Raw genomic sequence first — 24,659 nt, 5'->3', positions numbered from 1 at the left:
TATGGAGAGGCAGTCCATAGTGGATAAATTATCTAGGAAGTGGTTTTTCAGCTGAGCCCACCAAGCTTTACCAAGCCCAAAAGAAACATTCAGTAATCAGAATCCAGTGAAAGTGCTGCGTCGTTTCCTAGGCTATAACTTCCTCGATGGGTATCAATGCTCAACTTTGATAGAATTGACCGGAAAGTCTCCATCTTGCGGGAGCCCCAACAGGGTCAAGATAGCCCTTTGCAGAAGCCGTTGTTCATAGGTCTGGGGCTTACTGCCTGCCGCAGTTGTCCTTCTATAAAGGATTTTCCCATGGCTGTGTTTTGCATCACTGTGCAGCTTAACCCGTTGCGAGGAGAAGGTTTGTAAGTCATAGGACACGTCCACATGCCAATGTTCCCTCCTGAGTACACACTCAAGTTGCGTTCTTCATCAACCACCTGTATTTACGGCTCCTGGGTAAGGGTGCCCCAGTTTCTATTATGAACTCCTGCGGAATAGGTTCCTCTTGGTCCGTATCTCCTATGGAATATATCCTATATATATGTAGGGCGTTCCCCCATCTGCCGCCTGAGAACACACTGAGTGGCTTTGGGGAGGCCCTCCATAGAAGTAAACTCATAAAGTAAGAAGTTTTGAGCCTACTGAAAAGTAAACAAGTTTTGGAAGTCTGAAATTCTAGAAAAGTTGAATTTTTTGAAATTTGAATGATTTAGTTGATCAAATCTAAAAATTGAAAAGCATTTAAGCCAAAAATACGACAAAGTGGAATTTTTTAAATGTGGAGGCTTGATTAGTTAAAATCTAAGACTTAAAGGGGTTAGATTTCCAAAATTGCAAATAAAAATGCTTTATCAAATCTTAAGGGTCTAGTTGTCGAATTCTAAAATCATAAGTCAAAGGGGTCCGAAATTAGAAAAAGATTTATTTTCTATAATGTGAAGAAAATAATTGTGAAAATAGGAAAAGTAAGCTTTAGAGTTATGATGAGTTAAAGAGAGACTGTCAGAACATTTTAAGAATATGCTAGACCGGGATAGAGGTACAAGGAAAGATATAGAGGAAAATAAAAAAGTTTGTGACCATACAAAGATAAGACGTTCGCTAAAGTTCTTGTATGAGCTGAATCAAATGCTTACTCATAATCCATATAACTCAGGGCTAAAGATATTTGGCTACTCATGTACTTCTCAGTTATTAGCCTGAGATTAAAAATTTGGTAGACAAATCCTCGATTCTTCCTTAAACCGCACTCTTCTTCTCTTAAAACTTTGTCTACAGCATCTCTAAGTCTTAAAAGTATCGCCCTACTAAGTAATCTGCTATATACAGAAACTGGGTTAATTTTTCTATAATTACCACACTCATACCTAACAACAAAATCATGAAAACATAATGTTTCTTGAAATACGAAGGCTGTAGTTGTCAATGAACAAAAATGTATATTCGTGGAAATCTACAATTATGAAAAAGTTGAATTTTATAAAATGTTAAAAGTTTATTCGATGAAACCTGAAGTTTAACTGTCTCAGAAATATACAATCATGGAAAGTCGCAATTATAGTGTATAATTAAAGAGTTAAAAACGCGCATATAGCTTCCTAGGGTTCTTAAGTCTTGGGGCTGTTGACAGGACGAGGTATAACTATTAACAATATAAATAGAAATTAAAGTAACGATAGGAAACCAAGTGATGGTATTAAATAAATATTAAATTACTGTTGATGTGTTTAAGCGTCTTAGGAGTTTTGGGAAGGGATTCAAACTTTCGTGACTCTATAAAAAGTATGGGTCAAAAGAAAGCAAAAATCTCTTGTAAGGATGAGAGATCTCCAATGTGAACAATAATTATTATTTAAAATTATTCTTGTCGAGAAAAATAAATTTAGAAAGGTAATTAAAGGAATTAAATAGACATTTAGATGTGTTAGGTTTCGTAGCATGTTCAGGCACAATAAAAAAATAGAGGTAAAAAGATTAGGAAAGGTTATGGGAGGAAATAAAGAGCAAAGGCAAGTCTTTACCCTTTTCTCAATTTATATTCAAAATATATTCCCTTTGAGTAGATGTATTCACTTTTAACAGATTTTTTTGAAAAAAGAATGAAGATTATTAGCCTTAAATAGAGAGCCAGGAAGCATCAGTTTTACTTGCAAATGCTGGCTATTGAATAACATTACCCAGTTTAGAAGAGACGATGTGTCATCTTAAGATTAATTAAATTAGAACATGTAAGTGTTTATTTATTATAGAAAGAATATTAAAAAAATATTTCCTTCCTTGAAATAATTGTCTACAAATTTCTTTACATACACGGGAAAAGGCATTCTAGGCTAGACTATTGTTTATTAGAATTGGGTGGGGCTGATCAAAGAATAAAATGGAAGTATTTACACAAGATACAAGGTGAAAAATATTTGTAGAATACAGGTTATAAACTTCAGAAACTTGGCTTGTTTACTTACTACCTGTCTAACTTGACCTAATAGTGGGACAGAATACGTCAAAGGGATAAATCAAAGGTAAGAAAAAAAATAGTATATTATATTACACCTAAGGGGCGACACGTAGAAACTACGTCAAAAGACAAAAATGTTGGCATGTTTACCTTGTAGTTTTTCGATTTGATACAATTTTGTTGGAAGATGTTCAGAGGATAAATCAAGCGTTAGATTAGGGACAAGTGAAAAATCAGGGATAGAGAAGCGTCGGTTATAAAAGGATGATTCGTTTGGATTTAGTATTTGCCCCACTGATTTAAACTATATTTATTATTCCAATTTCATCTCTAAATCATACTGTATAACTATGAAACAGTCCAAAAAAAATTGCTATGAACAATAGTTATCTCTGCGGTCGCTTCTAAATTGTGGCTTTCCTTGATTGTAAAATATGTTTACGCCAGCATTCCACAAAAAGCTTATATTTGAAACTCGAAAGAGGCTACAGAATCAAATTCTAAGAAGCAAGCTTTCTTACACTTTTGAAAAAATGCCAATTGAGTCAGTAAAAACGAAAAATATAAAAGACAGAAATTGACTCTATTACATTAAAAGTGGCCTTTGTTTTCCGTTGTAATAAATCTTATTCAAAAAATCTTCTGTCGTACGAATGGCACGTTAAGTGAAGAAGGAGGGCTCGTGAGCCGGGAGCAGAAAACAACCCCAACCCTGGATTTCAGGATATTCTTTTACAGTATTTTCACTCAAAGATATCTTTTCTTGTATATTTGGTTAAAAATTGAAAAAAAAAGAAAGAGCCTCCTAGTTTATTGTACAGAGTAAATTTTGCTCCTTTTCTTCCTCGCATTTTCGTGAATTAACAGGGTTGCATTCTGCTTGATCCATTAAAGCCAACTTTTTCATGTGCCACATTATCATGCACTTCATCATCCACTAATAATAGTAAAAAAAAAATAATGTAAACCAATATACCGAGGTGCTAGGGTGCACTTTAGCCAGTCTAATTCAATAGTGTACCTTTGTGATTTATGTTGCTACTGTGATTCTATAGGCGGTACATAACACTATAGATTTGGCAAGAAAGTGAAAAATAAAAATTTGATTTTTGAAAATTTTGCAATCGTTAATAACGACCTTTTATTTAAAAGAAGAGTTTTATATAGCCTCCGAGACATAGCAAATATAGGCCTATTGACATAGAGAAAACTATAGTATTTGGCTCACCTTGAAAGTGAGGAGTTTAGAGTTCAGAGTTTTATTCACCAAAAATACGAAGTGGGAATACAACACTCTTATTCCTCCTCGAAAACTCCGTGGCCAGGGATAGAAGGGGGATAAAAATAAATACAATATAAGCAACAACCAAAAAGCGAGAACAATAGCCAAATAACATATAAACTGAAAAAGAGACATACCTGAGGCCTGGGAGTTAAGCGCAGAGGGGACAACCATACATCATGAACAAACAATCTGGAGACATCAACTCCTCAGAGGAAAAGGAAAAAAAAACAAAAAAATGCTATTCTATTTGATTCTTTACTAAATGATCCTTAAGAATCTTTTTAATAGTCCCAAACGAGTAACATTTCTGCACTGAAGAAGGTAGTGAATTCCAGACCTGTTGACAAGTAATGAATTAAGGAAGGAGTTATGTTAAGGGCGAGGGAGAGGGGGCATCCAAAAAAGTCCCAAGTACTCTACCAGCCAAAATATATTAATATTACCTCATTTGAATTTGCAACACCTAAAAGAACAAGAGCTAAGAGCTCATATGGCACTTGTGACGAGGCGAGAAGAGCTAAGAGCCAAAAGATCATATGGTATGAGCTCTAACAAAATTCTATAAATCAATAGATTGATTGAAAAAGGAAAATAAGAGGGTAATGCCGGTCAGGATTTAAAATAAGAGCTCTGAGTCACGATGTCCTTCTAAATATCAAAATTCATTAAGATCCGATCACCCACTCGTAAGTTATAAATACCTAATTTTTTCTAATTTTTCCTCTCCCTTTAGCCCCCCGGATGGTCGAATCTGGGAAAACGACTTTATCAAGTCAAATTGTGCAGCTCCCTGACACGCCTACGAATTTTCATCGTCCTAGTACGTTTAGAAGCACCAAACTCGCCAAATCAATGAACCCCTCCCCCCCAACTCCTCCAGTGAGTTGGAGGAGTCCCCCCCAACTTCACTCTCCAAGAGAGTGAATCCAGTACGATTCTGTCAATCACGTATCAAGGACATTTGTTTATTCTATCCACCAAGCTTCATCCCGATTCCTCCACTCCAAGTGTTTTTCCAAGATTTCCCCCTTCAACTCCCCCCAATGTCAAAAGAACTGGTCGGGATTTAGCTCTGAGACATTAATTCCTTCTAAAAATCAAATTTCATTAAGATCCGATCATCTATTCGTAAGATAAAAATACCCTAATTTTCACGTTTTCTAAGAATTCCGGTTTCCCCCTCCAACTCCCCCCAATGTCACAGGATCTGGTCGGAATTTAAAATTAGAGCTTTAAAGCACAAGATCCTTCTAAATATCAAATTTCATTAAGATCTGGTCACCCTTTCGTAAGTTACAAATACCTCAATTTTCAAAATTACCCCCGCCAATTCCGCCAAAGGGAGCAGATCCGGTCCGGTTATGTCAGTCACGTATCTTAGACAGGTTTTTATTCTTCCCATCCAGTTTCATCCTGATCTCACCGCTTTAAGTATTTTCTAATATTTCCGGTCCCCCCCCCAACTGCCCCCCAATTACGCTTGATCCGGTTGAGATTTAAAATAAGAGATCTGAGTTATGATGTCCTTCTAAATATGAAGTTTCATGAAGATCCGATCACTCCTTCTTAATTTAAAAATACGTAATTTTTTCTTATTTTTCAGAATTAACCCTCCCCCCCCCCAATAGAGCGGATCCGTTCCAATTATGTAAGTTACGTATCTAAGACTTCTGCTTATTTTTCCCACCAAGTTTCATCCCGATCCCTCCAATCTAAGCGTTTTCCATGATTTTAGGTTCCCCCACTCCAAACTTCCCCCAATGTCACTAGATCCGGTCAGGATTTAAAATAAGAGCTTTGAGACGCGATATCCTTCTAAATATCAAATTTCATTGAGATCCGATCACTTATTCGTAACTTAAAAATACCTCATTTTTTCTAATTTTTCAGAAATGACCCCCCCCCAACTACCCCAAAGAGAGCGGATCCGTTCCGTTTATGTTAATCATGTATCTAGGACTTGTGTTTATTTTTCCCACCAAGTTTCATCCCGATCCCTCCACTCTAAGTGTTTTCCAAGTTTTAGGCTTCCCCCTCCCCAATCCCCTCCAATGTCACCAGATCCGGTCGAGATTTAAAATAAGAGCTCTAAGATACGATATCCTTCTAAACATCAAATCTCATTGAGATCCGATCACCCGTTCGTAAGTTAAAAATACCTCATTTTTTCTAATTTTTCAGAATTACCCCCCTCCAAACTACCCCAAAGAGAGCGGATGCGTTCCGACTATGTCAATCATGTATCTGGGACTTGTGCTTATTTTTCCCATCAAGTTTCATCCCGATCCCTCCACTCTACGTGTTTTCCAAGATTTTAGGTTTCCCCCCTCCAACTCCCCCCATCGTCATCAGATCCGGTCGGAATTTAAAATAAGAGCTCTGAGAGACAATATCCTTCCAAACATCAAATTTCATTAAGATCCCATCTCCCGTTCGTAAGTTAAAAATACTTCATCTTTCTATTTTTCAGAATTAACCGGCCCCCCACCCCCCTCCAGATGGTCAAATCGGGAAAACGACTATTTCTAATTTAATCTGGTCCTGTCCCTGATGCGCTTGCCAAATTTCATCGTCCTAGCTTACCTGGAAGTTCCTAAAGTAGCAAAACCGGGACCGACAGACAGACAGACCGACAGAATTTGCGATTGCTATATGTCACTTGGTTAATACCAATTGCCATAAAAAGGCATTTCTTTTCGTTAGTTTAAAGCTTTACCTTTTCAGCATGGGTTTATCACGATCTGGATCTAAGAAAAGAAGGGAAGACTTTACCTTGTATAAAGAAGAAATTTTATACTAGAAGGCCGAATTGGTGGAAATCCAGCAGTCCTGTCCGTGGCATCACCAAAAAAGTACCTTGCCTTGTAACCTTCATGTGTCAAAACCCCAAAGGGCCAAATATTTTCCGCTGTTAAGTGTGATCCGTCTTCACGCGTCTTCGCCCTTTGAAAAAAGCTAATATATGATGACGGGATATCACGAGCCCACCAAGCTTCTAGAAATGAACAAAAATAAAAGCTATAAGCAATCTCACCAATTAAAATTGAAAGGAAAAGTGCTCACTTTAAAACCTTCTCTGATCAACCAAAGCGAAATTCTGTAAACTTTTCAAATAATCTCGTCGAGGCAGTAATTTATTAGTTAACTTCCAACTTCTTTCACAGGCAAAATTTTTTAATACATTGCGAGTTATTTTTATCTTTTCCCCATGTTTGTTTCGTTGTTTTTTTTAATACCATAAAAATATAAGAATACGGTAAAAGACTTGAAAAATAGGATATAGTATTTTTTTTTTTTCTAATAGGATACTGGCATGCTTCTAATATGCATTCATTTCTCTTATTAAAGTATGGTAGAAATTTTTTCTTAACACCAACCATTTAAAAAAATTGAAAAAAACAGCAAAAAATTGTCAAGCAAAATGAGGCTATTATATATAGTTAATGCATATGAAAATGAAACAAGGACAATATATCTTGAAAAGCATATCTGAAGTGGGTTCTATGCGTTTACCCCCACCCCTCCAGAAAATAACCCCTGGGGAGTACCTTCAGGAAAATACCCCCCCATGGAAAATACCCCCGGGAAGAAACACACCTCACCCGCAGAAAATAGGGTCTACCAAAGTTGAGGATTTTATTTTAGTTGTGTGTTTTTTGTTGTTTTTTAGCTTCGTTGAGATGTGTTAAGTAAAGGGAAAAAGAGGAATTTACACACCATTAGTGTCTTAAAAACTTAGAAAAAAAATCAAATCTTCTACAATTTGTGGCAGAAGTGGGTGCCAAATTAAAAAAAAAAAAGAAGAACAAGAAAAAATTTAGGCGAAAAATCATCAAAGTTAAGCTAAAAACATATGGCACCAAAAGGTTTAAGGACGTTTACTTTCCTTTGAAAGAATACTTGGCCTTGGGAACCAACAAGTTATTATTGTTTAAGTTTTTATTTACGAAAGCGTTGTCAAATTCTACGAGTTAGCTTTTCTAATATTCTAAGTGTAAAATTACTACAAGTCACCATTAATAAATAAATGATATCCAAAGCAAGCAGAAATTACAATAGATGACCTAGTGAAACTCAGAACCAGCAAAAATCAAAAGGAGTAGAGCTGACAACCCCCATGTCTTCTCAAGACAAGAACATAATTTACACTTTACTAAAAAAAAGACTTGTCAATTTAATATACATATTCTTATATTTGTTCCTGAAATTCTTAATACTTCTCTATTTATTAAAGTCCGAAAGTGGAAACTTTAAAAATATATTTAGTTTTCAGTAAAGTGCAAATTATGTTCTGCTCTTAAAAAGATTGTCAATTCTACCCATGTTAATTTTTGCTTTCTTTAGTTTGACTCGCTTATTTATTCTAGTTTTTGTTTGTTTATTTGAATTTATGTTTTACTTATTTTTCGGCAATGGAGTTCTTTACTTTTCTTTGACAAACTTGTAATGTGAAAAGAGCTTTTTATTGACATTGTCATTTACAGGGAAAATAGTCTATTTTCTGCGGGGAGGGGGAGTATTTTCCAGAGGCAAACGCTGGTCACCCTCTGAAATAGTTAATGGTGTTTATTGTAACCGCCAAATTTGGTATAACATGTCCCTGTCTCACAGTATTAGGAAGAACCTCCACAGCTAAAGCTGTAAACCGGCTGTACTGAGCATAATTAATGCCGAAAAAATTGGCGTGAAATAATAAATACAAAACAACCTTGGTATAGAATTACTAGAAATGAATCTTTGATTTTTGACGCATTCAGCACATTCTTCAATTGTTTACCATCAATTGGAAACTCAACACCCAAAAATCCTACTGCAAGAAGATGCTGCTTACAAGTCAATTTAGTTTCCTGTTTAAAATATTAAAAACAAACTTGCCCACTATAAGGTCTACCACTAGTAATCAGCATCTTTAGCCAGAACTTGGTTTGGTTCTTTACTTATCTTAAGCTCGGGATCGCACGTGGAGATTATAAGGAGTTAAAGGGAAAACCGTATAAATTTCGAAAACTCGAGAAGGTTCAACCATGAGTGTTTTGCAGCAACTGCATCAATAATTTTAACATAAATATTTTGCTACTAACATAATATATATATTTTTTTCACTAATTCAGACTAGAAGGAGAGGGTAAATAAATTTAATAGCAAAATAACGCTTATATCAGCTTTCAACAATCATCAGCGCAACTCATTGGTTTGCATAGAATGGTTGTTTCCATCTTTATAACCTACTACTGCTATATATTCACACTTTACTTATATATAAAAATTACTAAACTGAAAAAATATGACAAAATTAATAAATTAATTAATAAATTAATAAATTAAATATGACAAAAATTAATAAACAAAACAAATTAAATGAATCCATTTTAGTATATATATATATATATATATATATATATATATATATATATATATATATATATATATATATATATATATATATATATATATATATATATATATATATGTGCATAAAAATCAATTCTATATGTCTTACGATGAGGTATTGAATAAATCTGGTCATTTGTAATTTCCCCAGGGCAAATTGTTTCGGTGGCACATAACAAACACAATATAAAACTACTAATTTTTCTTTTCATTCTCAGAGATTATTTTCAGGCACTATCAAACACTAAAAAGTTGCGAATTAGTATCACTGTTCTCCTGATCATATCAGCTGAGGTCACCAGAATATTTTTGTATTGCCGGGATTTTCAGCTCATTCTCGGCTAATTATGTGATTAATAACTGGTTTCTTAAATAAGCACGTATTTAACCAAGGAAGACTTTGCGACACAATCACTCAAAAATATAGCTTTACTATAATTGTTTTCGCAGTTTTTAAGTAGTGGTTAGGGTTATGCATTACGCTTTATACATTATAGTAAACTATTATATGACAGTGTAGTATATTAAATGTTTCCAAATCGTTTTCATTACTCGCCAAAAATAACTTCTCTGTACTAAGAAGAGAATCACAGTAAAACTGAAAGTGAATGGAAGTTATAAAAGGGGAGTCTCTTCCCACCTCAGCTTCTAGGCATCTTTTAGGCCACCTCAACATCTTCAGCCTCTACTTCTAGGAAAAGTTTGACTAGCAATTTCTTGAAAGGATTTAAGAGCGTAAAAAACTTAAAGGCATGTTAATTTCAAGTCTTTTATTTACTTCCTTTCAAAGAATTTGCCACCAGAATTGTACTCTAAAAAGAAATTACAACTAAACTATCAGAGCATTGTCCGAGGAACAATTTTTTTGTTAAATTACTCTTTTGCTGGAGCCCTCAGATAAAATTTTGACTTTAATGTAAAGAACGATCGGTCATAACGGCTATATACAAGGGTCTTTATCCTATATACGAAGAAGCGAAAAACTTCTCATTCAACTTTTAAATCTGACCATAACAAGCAATTTTCAAGCTTAATGTTTGCCTCCCCCCCCCATTGCAATTCCTGGCTGAAGTGCCTTGGAATAGAGCTCAGCACCACCGGTTTCGAATTCAAGATTGCCATATCCTTTGCCTTTTTTACCCTTCCCTCCCCTTATAGAACCTTCAATGACCTCTACCTTACATTTGATCCGCAACTACGCAATACTTTACAAAGGTCTATGAAGGCAGTATGACCCATTTAGGTATTTTTAATAACGAATGCACTATTTCCCATACCCCTCCCCCTCATACGAATTATGATTTGGTTAAGGATGAATTGTGGATCTCCTTTATTGCCCAAAAACAACTAGTTTCACATTAAATAGAACATAGTTAATGTTTACTTCTCTATAAATGCTACCCGATAAATACTTATTACTTAAAAAACAGATTAAATATTAAACTGTCGACATTGCCACCTTTAATTTGTCCTGAAATGTTGTTTCTACAAAGTTTACAAAATAAATATAATTCATTGCTGTTTTCGCAGCAAATGCTATTTAGAATCTTCTTTCGAATGTTCTCATGAAGTTTTTAAGTAAGTTCATTCTTCGCAACTACCAAATTTATTGATTTGGGGAATTTTTTTTCAGTAATAGCCGATTCTACTGCCATAAAACACTAAGTTAAACAACAAAACTCCTCAACCCCTTCCTAAATCCTGCTTTTGAAGGTTTTTCACTGTCTTTACCACTCAAACAGGGTTTTCGATTTAGGAGCAACTTATGACAATAAAAACAGAAGTTTAATTACAATATATACAGCAAGGGATATATTTTTAATTATCATTCTTCAGGAAAGCATGTTTATATTTTAAGAAGATTTATCGGTAAAATACTACTCCTTTGGAATGCCTTCCTACTTTTCCAAATTGGTGCAGGTAAGTATGTGATTTGATACCCTCTTCAACGACCTGCTCTTTGCGCTAAAGTTCGAATCTTTCCCTCAACTCTACTTTTTAAAAGAGTAAAAACTTTAGCATAAAGAGCAAGGCGTTGAAAAGGGAACAACCCATTTCATATACGGGGTAATTTCTGTTCGTTTTAAGTTCCGTCCGTACTGTCGTTTGTCGCTCCGTATTTTCAGTTAAAAAAACTTGTTTTTTTATTTAATTTCTGAACGTTTTTTAGTTAATCCATGTTTTGATTTCGGCTCTGCACAGATGAATAATTAAAGCGAAATTTGCAAATTTATTTATTTGGCTTTCCCATAATTTTGATCGAATAATTTTAAGAAAAAAGGAGGGGGAGGAGGCCCAGTTACCCTTTAATTTTTTGGGTACTTAAAAACGCAACTAGAACTTTTAGTTTTTTACGAACGTTTTCATTAGTAAAGGATATACGTAACTTACAAATTAGCTTACGTAACAAACTTCTATATTCGTATGTTTTTATTACGTACTGACTGTTGGGGTGGCGCTTCGCGCCACCCCCAAGCCCTCCGCGCGCGTAAGTCGTTACGCTCCATTGTGGTTGTGTCCCTGTGTCCCACCTGTGAATATAGATATATATATATATATATATATATATATATATATATATATATATATATATATATATATATATATATATATATATATATATATATATATATATATATATATATTCAGGTTTTTTGCAATGTGTTAATATTTGTGATTTGGTAAAATTTATAATATTTAGTTTACCTATTGTTGCTAAAAAGAGGGATATATTAACAGGATAAGCTTGTTTTGGTTTTACTTGGTTGTTTTACATTTGCTGTTTTTTTTTGTTTTTTTTTCTTTCATAGGCATGTATTTTGGGGGTGATACCTGACACGGGGATGCCATGGATATTCTGTGGTAGCCACAACACTGTGCTAAGTAGAGAATTTAAAGTGGCGAAACCCTATATAGGCCAGTGTATTCTCCTGATGAGCCCTTGTGTTGGATGTTGCCTCTGAATTATTTGTCTATATTATTTTTTCTATTGTTTGGTAAATGACGACCTATACTTATTGACGACATGACTGCCTGTCCATGGATTATTCTTTATGGTTGATTGTGTATGGCTATGCTGTTTGACCTATGTGATTGTATGGATGAGTAGGGTTAAGGCCTCATTCAAGTGCTGGTCTATATTAATCACTAATTTAGGAAAACAGTCTTCCTTTTCTCCTTCTGTCTCCCTTTTTTTTTCTTTTTTTTTTCTTTTTCTTTTTTTTGTGTTTGTGCTGTTGCATTGGTGATTTCTCTTTTCATGATATATATATATATATATATATATATATATATATATATATATATATATATATATATATATATATATATATATATATATATATATATACTAGCTGTTGGGGTGGCGCTTCGCACCACCCCAACACCTAGTTGGTGGGGCGCTTCGCGCCCCCCCAAGCCCCCCCCGCGCGCGTAAGTCGTTACGCGCCATATTAGTTACGCGCCATTGTAGTTGTGTCCCTGTGTCCCACCTGTGAATAGAGATAGATATAAATATATGTTTTTAACTACGTAAAACATGCTAATATACAACATTCTTCGCTGTCCCATTGTCTGTGCATATAAATAGATTGTCAGGTTTACTGACTCTTGAACATGCAACATATAATTGTCCATGGGAAAAACAATCCGTATTCAGATCTATACCTCATTATTCTAATGATGTGTCCCTGTGTCCCGGTCGTCATTTACATTCCCTGTGTCCCGGTCGTCATTTGTGTCCCGGTGTCCCAGTTTGTAATTTCTCTTTGAGTGTCCCGGTCGTCATTATTCCCTGTGTCCCGGTCGTGATTTGTGTCCGGGTGTCCCAGTCTGTAATTTCTCTTTGAGGTTCCCGGTCGTCACTTATATTCCCTCTGTCTCGGTCGTCATTTGTGTCCCGGTCTGTAATTTCTCTTTGAGTGTTTTTTCTTTTTAGTTTTTTTTTAGTTTTTTACCTTTTTTCCTTTTTCAGTTTTCTTTTTCTTCTTTATTTTTCAGCGTCACTATGAAGTACATATCGACGAACCTTTGTTTTTTTAACTTAAATCTGGTAGACATTGATGACCTTATCCAAGTCAAAATCCCCAAGCCAATCATCATCGCTATCATTTTCAGTTTTGATATGTTTTGACTCTCGCTGTCCAGGTGGATTTTCATCTAACTGCGCGGTTTTGCGTTCTTTAGCCGCAAGCCTGTTTTCTTGCTGTTCTTGTGATTCCCCGGCACGCTTTCTTTTCTTACTTTCTCTATCAGCTGCAAGCCTGTTTTCTTGCTGTTCTTGTGATTCCTCGGAACGCTTTCTTTTCTTACTTTCTCTATCAGCAGCAAGTTTTTTGGCATAAACTCTTTGAGCAGCTTCCTCGGCTGTTGCCATTGTAGGTTCTTCAGTCATTTTTCAATTAAACATTTTTCCGTGAACAAATGTCTTAAATATCTTGAATGACGTCACCGTCAAAGCAAAAATGACGACAACTAATTTCATGACGTCAGTCAACACAGAAACATGACGTCACCTGATCCACAGACAGACAGACAGACAACTTATTTTTATATATATAGAAGATATATATATATATATATATATATATATATATATATATATATATATATATATATATATATATATATATATATATATATATATATATATATATATATATATATATATAACTACGTAAAACTATGTCCCGGTGTCCCGGTCGTCATTTGTGTCCCGATGTCCCGGTCTGTAATTTCGTCAGTCGACAAACATGACGTCAGTCGACACATAAACATGACGTCACTCAACAAACACACAGACAACTTATTTTTATATATATACTAGCTGTTGGCCATACATATTACAGCCATATATACGCGCCATATTAGTTACGCGCCATTGTAGTTGTGTCCCTATGTCCCACCTGTGAATATAGATATATATATATATATATATATATATATATATATATATATATATATATATATATATATATATATATATATATATATATATATATATATATATATATATATGTTTTTAACTACGTAAAACTTGCGAATATACAACATTCTTTGCTGTCCCATTGTCTGTGCATATAAATAGATTGTCAGGTTTACCGACTCTTGAACATGCAACATATAATGGTCCATGGGAAAACAATCCGTATTCAGATCTATACCTCATGATTCTAATGATTGCCCTTGAGCTTTGTTGATGGTGATTGCTAATCGACCATTCCCTGAGTCGCCATCGTCATTTATATTTCCCCTGTGCACCCCGGCGTCCCCTTTGTAGTTATGTCCCTGTGTCCCGGTCGTCATTTATATTCCCTGTGTCCCGGTCGTCATTTGTGTCCCGGTGTTCCAGTCTGTGATTTCTCTTTGAGTGTCCCGGGCGTCATTTATATTCCTTGTGTCCCGGTGTCCCGGTCGTCATTTATATCCCCCTGTGCCCCCCGGTGTCCCCATTGTAGTTGTGTCCCTGTGACCCGGTCGTCATTTATATTCCCTGTGTCCCAGTCGTCATTTGTATCCCGGTGTCCCGGTCTGTATATACATTCGTTTTTTAGTTTTGTTTTTCTCCTTTATTTTTTTTCTTTTTTTTTTCTTTTTTAGTTTATTTAGATTTTTAGATTTTTTAGTTTTTTTATTAGTTTTTAGTTTTTTTGTAGTTTTTACCATTTTTTTAGTTTTTTTAGTTTTTTTTTTTTACTTATGTCCTGGTCGTCATTTATACTCCCTGTGTCCCGGTCGTCATTTGTGTCTCGGTGCTTTGTTGATTGCTAATTTATATTATATTTATATTTATATTTTTTATATTTATTAATATTTTTTTAGTTTTCTTTTTCTCTTATTTTTCAGTTTTTTCCTTTTTTTTAGTTTTTTCTTTTTTAGTTTTTAGTTTTTTTTTTGTTTTTTACCTTTTTTTAGTTTTTTTAGTTTTTTAGCTTTTTTAGTTTTTTATTAGTTTTTAGTTTTTTTTTAGTTTTTGCCTTTTTTTAGTTTTTTCAGTTTTTTTTAGTTTTTAGTTTTTTACCTTTTTTTAGTTTTTTTTAGTTTTTTAGCTTTTTTAGTTTTTTTTCTTTTTAGTTTTTTTTGTAGTTTTTACCTTTTTTATTTTTTTTTCTTCTTTTGTATTAGTGTGAAATAATTCAGACGTCATATGCGGACAAACACGACGTCACTCGACAGACAGACAGACAGACATAACCCACAAACAACTTATTTTTATATATATTTATTCATATTTTTTTAGTTTTCTTTTTCTCTTTTATTTTTCAGTTTTTTCCTTTTTTTTAGTTTTTTTCTTTTTTAGTTTTTAGTTTTTTTTAGTTTTTTACCTTTTTTTATTTTTTTTTAGTTTTTTTAGTTTTTTAGCTTTTTTAGTTTTTTTATTAGTTTTTATTTTTTTTGTAGTTTTTGCCTTTTTTTATTTTTTTCAGTTTTTTTTTAGTTATTAGATTTTTACCTTTTTTTAGTTTTTTTTTAGTTTTTTAGCTTTTTTAGTTTTTTTTTTCTTTTTAGTTTTTTTTGTAGTTTTTACCTTTTTTAGTTTTTTTCTTCTTTTGTATTAGTGTGAAATAATTCAGACGTCATATGCGGACAAACATGACGTCACCTGATCCACAGATCCACAGATCCACAGACAACTTATTTTTATATATATAGATAGATATGAGAGGGTTCGCGCACTCGTCAATACCTCGCTCTTTACACTAAAGCTTAAATTTTGTCCCCTGAATCACAAAGGCCGTAGAATAAATAGTTGAAATTACTAAAAATACTTTAGCGTAAAGAGTGAGGTATTAGGAGGAGGTGAACCCCTTTATATGCGTAATATTTTCTGTTCGTTTTAAGTTTTAAGGCTACTCCTTACTTTCAGTTGAAAATTGTTTTTCATATTTATTTTTTCATTGTTTATTTTTAAATAATGCTAGAAAATGCTGCACCCCCCTTATGGAAATCTTCTTCCCCATGACAAATTCCTCCATGGAAAGTTTCCCCCGCATAACCCCTCTTCTCAACCCCCCTCCCAACCAAAAAATCCCCCTGAGAACGTCTGCACACTTCCAAATAACCATTACTATATGCAAACACTGGTCGTCAAAATTTGTAACTTGCAGCCCGTCCCACGGAGACTGTGGGGGAGTAAGTCGTCCCCAAAGAAATAGTTACAAGGTTTTTCGACTATGATGAATAAAATGGCTATCTCAGAATTTTGATCCGACGACTTTAGGAAAAATTAGCGTGGGAGGGGGCCTAGATGCCCTCCAATTTTTTTGGTCACTTAAAAAGGGCACTAAAACTTTTAATTTCCGTTCGAATGAATTCTCTCGTAAAATTCTAGGACCACTGGGTCGATACGATCACCCCTTGGAAAAAAAAAACAAACAAACAAATAAACACACATCCATGATTTGTCTTCTGGCAAATAATACAAAATTCCACATTTTTGTAGATAGGAGCTTGGAACTTGTATAGTAAGGTTCTCTGATACGTTGAATCTGATGGTGTAATTTTCGTTTTCTATGACTTTTAGGGGGTGTTTCCCCCTATTTTCTTAAATAGGGAAAATTTTCTCAGGCTCGTAACTTTTGATGGGTAAGACTAAACTTGACGAAACTTATATATTTAACATCAGCATTAAAATGCAATTCTTTTGATGTAACTATTGGTATCAAACTTCCGTTTTTTAGAGTTTTGGTTGCTATTGAGCCGGGTCGCTCCTTACTACAGTTCGTTACCACGAACTGTTTGATTGTAGCCTTATGCTCATGTTGTTAAAAATATCGATAGATGGTGTCGTAGCCTAGTAAAATTTAGTGTAGGAAAGGCAAAGAACATAAATGTTATATAATCTATTTTCAGTAAAGCGCCAATGACGCAGAAGGCTTTATACTTGTACGTTAAGGAAGTGGGCAGTAGCCAAACTCTTGTTGGTAGTGATTTTGTTTCAAGCTTGATTTGAAAATTCAATTTAATTTTTAATCGTCATGAGATTTATTTATTCCTTTAATTTAGTACCTGTTGAACGTTTATTAGCTATGATTGTTTGTTTAATTGTGTTGTGAGAGTTTTAATTGTGTCGAGAGTAACACTTTGGTTTTGTCGTGTTTTTTTTTCCTAGCACCCCGATTTCAGCTTATTCCTAGAAAGTGGTAAGGGTCTAACCTCTGCGGCTTTAATGGAAAATGTAGACCTTAGGCCGGATTGATGAATATGACTTTGCATTTTGGAAAGCTTCGTAGAGCTCTTGCCAGGGGCCAAAAATCTATTGCTTCTATCCATTTCTGTTCGTGATTTCAGCTGAGTTTATCATTCGAGTTTTTGCACTTGGGATTGCGGTAGGGAAATGGTATCAGATGTGCCTCTTAAACTTTAAAAGTTCTCTCATTGCTAAGAAAATTACAGTTGATTCTTTGCTCCTTTCTAAGTGATGACGTTAGAAACTTGGCCTACGGCAAAAAAGTCTACTTTTGAACTAAGACAGACAGATTTTTTTCGATTGCAGTCGATAGCTCTTGATGAGCTGATCAATGTATATGTCATCCATTTTTTTGGTAGAAAAATTCCTTCATGAGATATACTAAAAGAAAATTTCTTAAATTTTGATTTCACTTAGTGTTGTAAATTTTCACAGTTGCCGAGTCACAAAATATATTAAAATGACAAAATTCCTGAAAAAGCAGATATTTTGGCCGAATCTGGCTTGTAAAAAAGTTTGAAATCAGAGATTGATAGCGAACAGAAAATATGTTTTCCCTAAATTAGAGCTTTTATATTCCTAAAGATAGGTCTAGTCAACCTAATTTTGTTTTGAAGTCTATATGTATATGTGATTGTTATTTTCCAAAACAACTTAACAGTTTGAATACCCTTCAAAGAAAATTGACCAGATGACTTGAATGATATAAAGACAAACTTTAATGATATTTCCTATACAAACCAAGACCATATTTGCAAAAGAGGCATAGTTGTATCATTAAATGTCACAAAATAAACTTATTCCTTGTCGTGATGATAAATTGTTTTGAAATATTAAATTCTTCATAGTCTGGGCTTGGAAAGCACCCTGTTACAAACTTTGGTTTCCATATATTTTGTTTTTGATAACTTTCTCTAAGCCCTATCACTTGGAATAATATTCTTGACAAGAGAATTTTTGAAAAACAGTGACAAAAAACCCATAGCAATATTAGTTAGTTATTTTTACATTATTATCCTATAGTGGCAAGCTAGCTAATCAAGAAATACAACCCCTTCACTCAAAAAGCTATGCCTCCGAGAATTAAGAATCCTTCCTCACCAATTATTGTACATTTCAATTAATTTAACTTGCATATTAGTGCAATGTAATAATATGAAGCGTGGATCGGCAACCCACGGCCCGCTTTGGTGCGGCCAGCATAATCCTTGCCGCAACGCACCTGATACTCCGTTATGTATTGCTATGGTGTGTAAAATGGTTAAAATTTTGATACCAATAGTTACATCAATAGAATCGCATTTTATTGCTGATTTTAAATATATAAGTTTTATCAAGATCAGTTACACCCATCAAAAGTTACGAGCCTGAGAAAATTTCCCTCATTTTAGAAAATAGGGGAAACACCCCCTAAAAGTCATACAATCTTAACGAAAATCACACCATCAGATTCAGCGTATCAGAGAACCTTATTGTAGAAGTTTCAAGCACCTATCTACAAAAATGTGGAATTTCACATATTTTTGCCAGAAGACAGATCACGGATGCGTGTTTTTTTTTGTTTTTGTTTTGTTTTTGTTATTTTGTTTTCCCCAGGGGTGATCGTATCAACTGAGTAGTCCTAGAATGTCGCAAGAGGGCTCATTCTAACGAAAATTAAAAGTTCTAGTGCCCTTTTTAAGTGACCAAAAAAATTGGAGGGCACCGAGGCCCCCTCCCACGCTCATATTTTCCCAAAAGTCACCGGATCAAAATTCTGAGATAGCCATTTTATTCACCATAGACGAAAAAACCTAATAACTATGTCTTTAGAAACGACTTACTCGCCAGCAGTCCCCGTGGGAGGGGATGCAAGTTACAAACTTTGACCTGTGTTTACATATAGTAATGGTTACTGGGAAGTGTACAGACGTTTTAAGGGGGATTTTTTTCGTTTAGAGGGGAGAGTTGAGGGGGAAGGGGTTACGTGGGAGGATATTTCCATGGAGGAACTTCTCATGGGGTAAGAGAATTTCAATGAAGAGGGCGCAGGATGTTCTAGCTTTATTTGAAAAAAAAAACAATGAAAAAATATATATGAATTTTTTTCTACTGAAAGTAAGGAGCAGCATTAAAACTGAATACGAACAAAAATTATTACGCATATGAGGGGTTTACCTCCTCGTAATACCTCATTCTTTACTCTAAAGTGTTTTTAGTAATTTCAACTATTTATTCTACGGTCTTTGTGATTCAGAAGTCATTCTTAAGGAATTGGGTTATTTAAGCTTTAGTGTAAAGAGCAAGGTATTGTCGAGGGTTGAACCCCCTCATATACGCAATAAAAATATACAAATATAGAAGTTAGTTACTTAAGTTAATTTGTAAGTTACGTATAATTTTTACCAATGAAAACGTTTGTAAAAAAAATTAAAAGTTTTAGTTGCCTTTTTAAGTAATAAAAAATCGGAGGGGATCTAGGCCTCCTCTCTCACTCCTTTTTTGTCAAAATCTTCCAATTAATTGCAATTAATTATTATGCAATTTTGTTTTAATTATTTATGTGCGGAGAGCCAAGATCAAAACGTGCATTAATTCAAAAACGTCTAGAAATTTAATAAAAAAAACAAGTTTTTTTAAATGAAAGTAAGGAGCAACATTAAAACTTAAAACGAAGAGAAATTACTCCGCATATGAAAAGGGCTTTTCCTCCTCAACGCCCCGCTCTTTACGCTAAAGTTTCCAACTGTTTTAAAAAGTAGTAAGTAGAAAAGAGAAAGAGTCAAAGAAAGCGTCAAAAGAGTCAAAAGAGAAAGTTTTAATGTTGCTCCTTACTTTCATTTAAAAAAACTTGTTTTTTTTTTTTTATTTAATACCAATACATAACGGAGTAAAAGGAAGCACCTTCTAGCATTTTGCCATCTAGGAATTCTCAAAAAAAAATCCGTGAATGCCATTTAGTGTAAATAGTTTTCAACCATCCAGACCATTTGTTTCGGTATCTTACAATTTTTGTTTTTGAGTAAACCTACTTCAAAGCTTGGGAAACGCTCCCCAAAGAAAAGTTTAACTTTAGATTTTTTTTTGTTTATTCTTCTTAGTTTAGAAAAATTTAAGCCTTAGGGTACCAAAGGAAAGCCAAATTATCTGGTCATGTTATATGACCATTTTGTGGCAAAATATTCAGAAGAAAAAAATAGCACTGAGTTCTTAAGATAGGTTTCATGTAGTATATAATGAAATAGAAAAAAAAATTATACAAATTGTGACATATTTAATTTTTCTTATAAATTTTCCTTTTCTTCAAAAGGGTTTAAATGCATTCAGGCTGTCAAAGCATCATACATACAGTGAATCAGGAACAAAGTAGGGTTAATTTTTAGCTTTCAGGTAAACAAAAGGGGGCTATAACTAACTCAATAGTTACAATACATGACCGGGTTGTCAATAAAGTGTATACACCCTAATCACAACCCGGACATGTGTTGTTACATAGTTATAATAGCCTATTTTATGACATTCAATGATACAACTATGCCTCTTTTGCAAATATGGCCTTGGTTTGTGTAGGAAATATCATTAAATTTTGTTTTAATATCATGCAAGTCATCTGGTCAATTTTCTTTGAAGGGCATTCAAACTGTTAAGTTGTTTTGGAAAATAACAATCACATATACATATAGACTTAAAAACAAAATTAGGTTGATTAGACCTATCTTTAGGAATAAAAAGCTCTAATTTAGGGAAACTATATTTTCTGTTCACTATCACTGTTTCTTATATCAATCTCTGATTTCAAGCTTTTTTACAAGCCAGATTCAGCCAAAATATCTGCTTTTACAGGTCTTTTGTCATTTTAATACATTTTATGATTCGGCAACTGCGAAAATTTGCAACACTGAGAAATCAAAACTTAAGAAATTTTCTGTTACTAAATATGTTGAGAAATCTAGTTGTTAAGGCAAGTACCTGTGGCAAATGCTTGCGGTAGTACATAACTAAGATAATTTGTAAAGTTTGGGCGATCTTGGTGTGGGATTCTTTTTCTGAACCAACTAAAATAGCCTAACAAAAGAGTAATAGGCTAACCCAACTTCTTATTCCTATTTAACATTAAGTACAAAATTAATGCAAATCAGCAAACTGTTGGTTTAGTGCACCTATTTGAAAAGATCCAGGGTGAGCCTGATATACAGGCTATCAGATTCCATAGTGATATAGAAAAAAGTTGAAAGGTGAAGACACTAGACTAGGCTACTTGATGCCCCTTTTTTGCTCTTTCTTAGGTATTAAGTATTCTGGTACTTGTCTGTTATAGCACCCATGTTATACTGCCTTTGCATATAGAAGTTAAGTAGAAACTGTTTCTCTGACCAGGGGTTGTTACTAGCCAAAATGTTTAAGGGGGGGCAACAGGTTTTACTGACCAGCTGGTCATTTTTACTGTTTTTTTGTCAATAATTATTATTAATAGACTAGATTCTGAATACAATATGTAAAATCACTACACAATTTGGTAAAACTACTGCATTTACCTACCAAGATTCAGATTTTGGTAGCCTATCATGTCCCTATTTTAATGTTGTTCATTTAACCAAATGTACAATTGTGGCACCCTCTGTAAAGTCATTACAGCAGTCAGTAAAATCTGCTGTGTTTACTGACCAAGTTCAAAATTTCTGTTGATGACATGTCAGTATTTTCAGGATTTGTACTGAACTGAATAAAGAATTTTAGCAGCATTTGAAAAATTGTGGCTTGAAGCAGCATCATTTTGTCAATTTCTCTCTTTACCAAGTGACCAAAAACATTGGGGGCATCCCCTCTTCCCATACATAACAGCCTTGTCTCAGACTAGTCTTAATAAAATACCACAAAATATGCTGAAAATGAGATAGCCTACTTAGAAACAAATTTAGGCTATGTAGGCCAATTGCACATTAGGGAGGAGTAGGGGTAAAGTGGACTGCATGGAAAATGTATTAGATACAATTATTCTGCATATTATGAAGTAAGAATTGGTTTCTAACTTTGCATTGTCAAAATACTTTACCCTCACCTCCCAAATGTGCAAGTATATAGCTCAAATTACATATTTCCCATTTATTCTTTCACTTGTCTTTGTTTATCTCATGCTAAGCTGATGGAAACTAGATAAAAACCAGTTTTACTTAGCTTCTATATATATAGGTGCTATAAAAGACAAGTACCAGTATTTTATTTGCAGATCATATTTAAAGCCCTTGTTTATACCCTAAAGTGACAATTTATGTTTTTTGGAAACTTTTTTGGTCTAGAAATTAGCCTATTTAAAATATTTGGAAATGCTCATTTATATCATTTCTAAACATGGGCTCCTTCACTTTACCCCCATCCCTTGTAATTTGCAAATAAATAGCCTAAATTGTATGTAAGCTGGTAAAATTTTAGCTTAACTACTTTTTGCCATCTTGGAAAGGGATTAGGTTGGGGAAATGAAACTTTCAGGGATGGACCTACAGACTAAAGTATGTCTTGGGGAGGTATTTTGAAGTGCCTACCTTCACTCCTTTTTCCTCTAAATAGGAGTGACTTTTGATAGTCTTCAAAAAGCTTTGTGCTATAAAAGTGAAAATGTACAAAAATAGATCTTCTGCTTAAATGAAGTACAAGAAAACTATTTTAAGCTTTAAACATTTGCTCAATCCCAATTTGTGAGGTTTCCAAATCTAAATACATTTCCTAAATTTTATTCCATTTTATTTATAACTAGTCAAAGCAAAAAAGGGCACAGCTCCCCTAAATCACAGAGTGCAACATAAGAGGAAAAAGAGATAAGAGAAGTAAATTTGTACACTGAGCAAAACTAAGCAGTTTTTAGAATCATAAATCATAAGGTTCATAACATAGCACAATAATAATAGAAAACACATATGATATGAGTATCACAAGCCAATCATAAGATCATAAAAATAGAGAGATCCATACTGGCAGAAGATTTGAAATCTTTAACTCTTTTATCAATAACTAGAGTGATATTTTATCAAAATCTAGAAGGAAATGATGGACCTTCAAAAAAAATTGAAAATCCACCAATGGAATGTGATTTTCTCAAAATCAACTAAGCTTCTAGATTGTACAAATTGGCTAAGCAAAAATAATGCCAACATTGTATTTCTACAAGAAATAAATCTATATGAGCTAAAATAGATAATTATACCTAATTATAAAATTTATAGAAAAGATGTTACTTTACTTGTTAAAAATAATCTATCTCACTCTACAGTGCCATTTTCATCATATAATCACAATTTAGATATGGTTAGGGGCATTCTTCACCTAAAAAATGGTGAACACCTTAAAATATGTTCCTTTTATAATCCCAATGGAAGAAATTCAATTTTGATGTTTTGTGTAAACAGCTAACTGGACAAAAAACAATTTTGTGTGGTGATTTTAATGCCCATAGTCCTCTGTAGGAAGATGTAAATCAGTCAAGCACTGCAGGGAAGTGCATTGAAGAAGTAATTCTAGAGGTCTCAGATGCTTTAATCCTTATACTGTTTGGTCTAAATGCCTATTACAATATAAGGAAAAGAAGATTTTTGACCATTGACCTATAGAAAGGACCAGCATATCTACTTCCATATGCAACAATCCATAATGTACAATAACTACAGACAGACTATTCTGCAATTCTGACCACAATGAATGACATGAGTTGTGAAACTGTGCTACCTACCTTTAGATTTAATTTTAAGAAAGCTGACTGGAAAATTCTCAAATATACCTTAAGTAATAAAATTTATGAAGCAGTTCTTCAAGCTCTGGAGGTATGCCAAAATGCCAGAATCCTAACATGTGTCCTAAAAAGGATGTTTTAGGCTCCATTTCAAGATCCTCCAACCAGCCTAAACTAGGCCTATTCCAATCTAAAAAGACAAACAAAGTATTGTGGAATAATGATTATAATAAGACTGTCAATGAAAAACACAAACTTGAAACACATTTCAGAAATATCCTATCACAGAAACTTGTGACATTTGTAATATTTTGCCCTCGAGTGACTTTAGAACTATGGGAACTATTTTTAATTTATTCCTTTTTCTATACTCCTGAGGAACTGTGATATCTTATTAAAAGATTTTCCCTTCATCTAAATCAAAATATTCTAGCTCTTTCAGGAAATGTTTGAAGTGTTCTTGCAGTTCTTTCCTGTTTGATAAAAAAGATTTCTTGGCTGCACAGAATGCATCTTTTTCTTGATGTAATGATATATTTTTATTTAACAATAAATTCATATCAACAATATATATATATATATATATATATATATATATATATATATATATATATATATATAAATATATATATATATATATATATATATA

The 24,659-nt window shown here is 33.7% G+C and overlaps 2 protein-coding genes across 3 annotated transcripts in view; one reads left to right on the top strand and one right to left on the bottom strand.

Moving 5' to 3' along the window:
• Positions 1-9,366, bottom strand: part of LOC136028614 (pancreatic lipase-related protein 2-like) — a 53,153-nt gene extending 43,787 nt beyond the window's left edge. For both annotated transcript variants that reach the window (XM_065706443.1, XM_065706444.1), the window contains exons 1-2: positions 9,232-9,366; positions 6,504-6,726 (exon numbers count right to left, since the gene is read on the bottom strand). In XM_065706443.1, the coding sequence (XP_065562515.1) occupies positions 6,504-6,726; positions 9,232-9,334 (326 nt within the window). In that variant the 5' untranslated portion in view covers positions 9,335-9,366. The remainder of the gene's footprint in view (positions 1-6,503; positions 6,727-9,231) is intronic.
• Positions 9,367-21,149: 11,783 nt separating this feature from the next.
• Positions 21,150-24,659, top strand: part of LOC136029029 (probable methylmalonate-semialdehyde/malonate-semialdehyde dehydrogenase [acylating], mitochondrial) — a 39,188-nt gene continuing 35,678 nt past the window's right edge. Inside the window, exon 1 of the mRNA XM_065707062.1 lies at positions 21,150-21,250. Coding sequence (XP_065563134.1) covers positions 21,158-21,250 — 93 coding nt within the window. The 5' untranslated portion in view covers positions 21,150-21,157. The remainder of the gene's footprint in view (positions 21,251-24,659) is intronic.

This window comes from Artemia franciscana, chromosome 7 (assembly GCF_032884065.1).
Source record: "Artemia franciscana chromosome 7, ASM3288406v1, whole genome shotgun sequence".
NCBI classification, from domain to species: domain Eukaryota; kingdom Metazoa; phylum Arthropoda; class Branchiopoda; order Anostraca; family Artemiidae; genus Artemia; species Artemia franciscana.
This window is presented reverse-complemented; position numbering and strand designations above follow the sequence as displayed.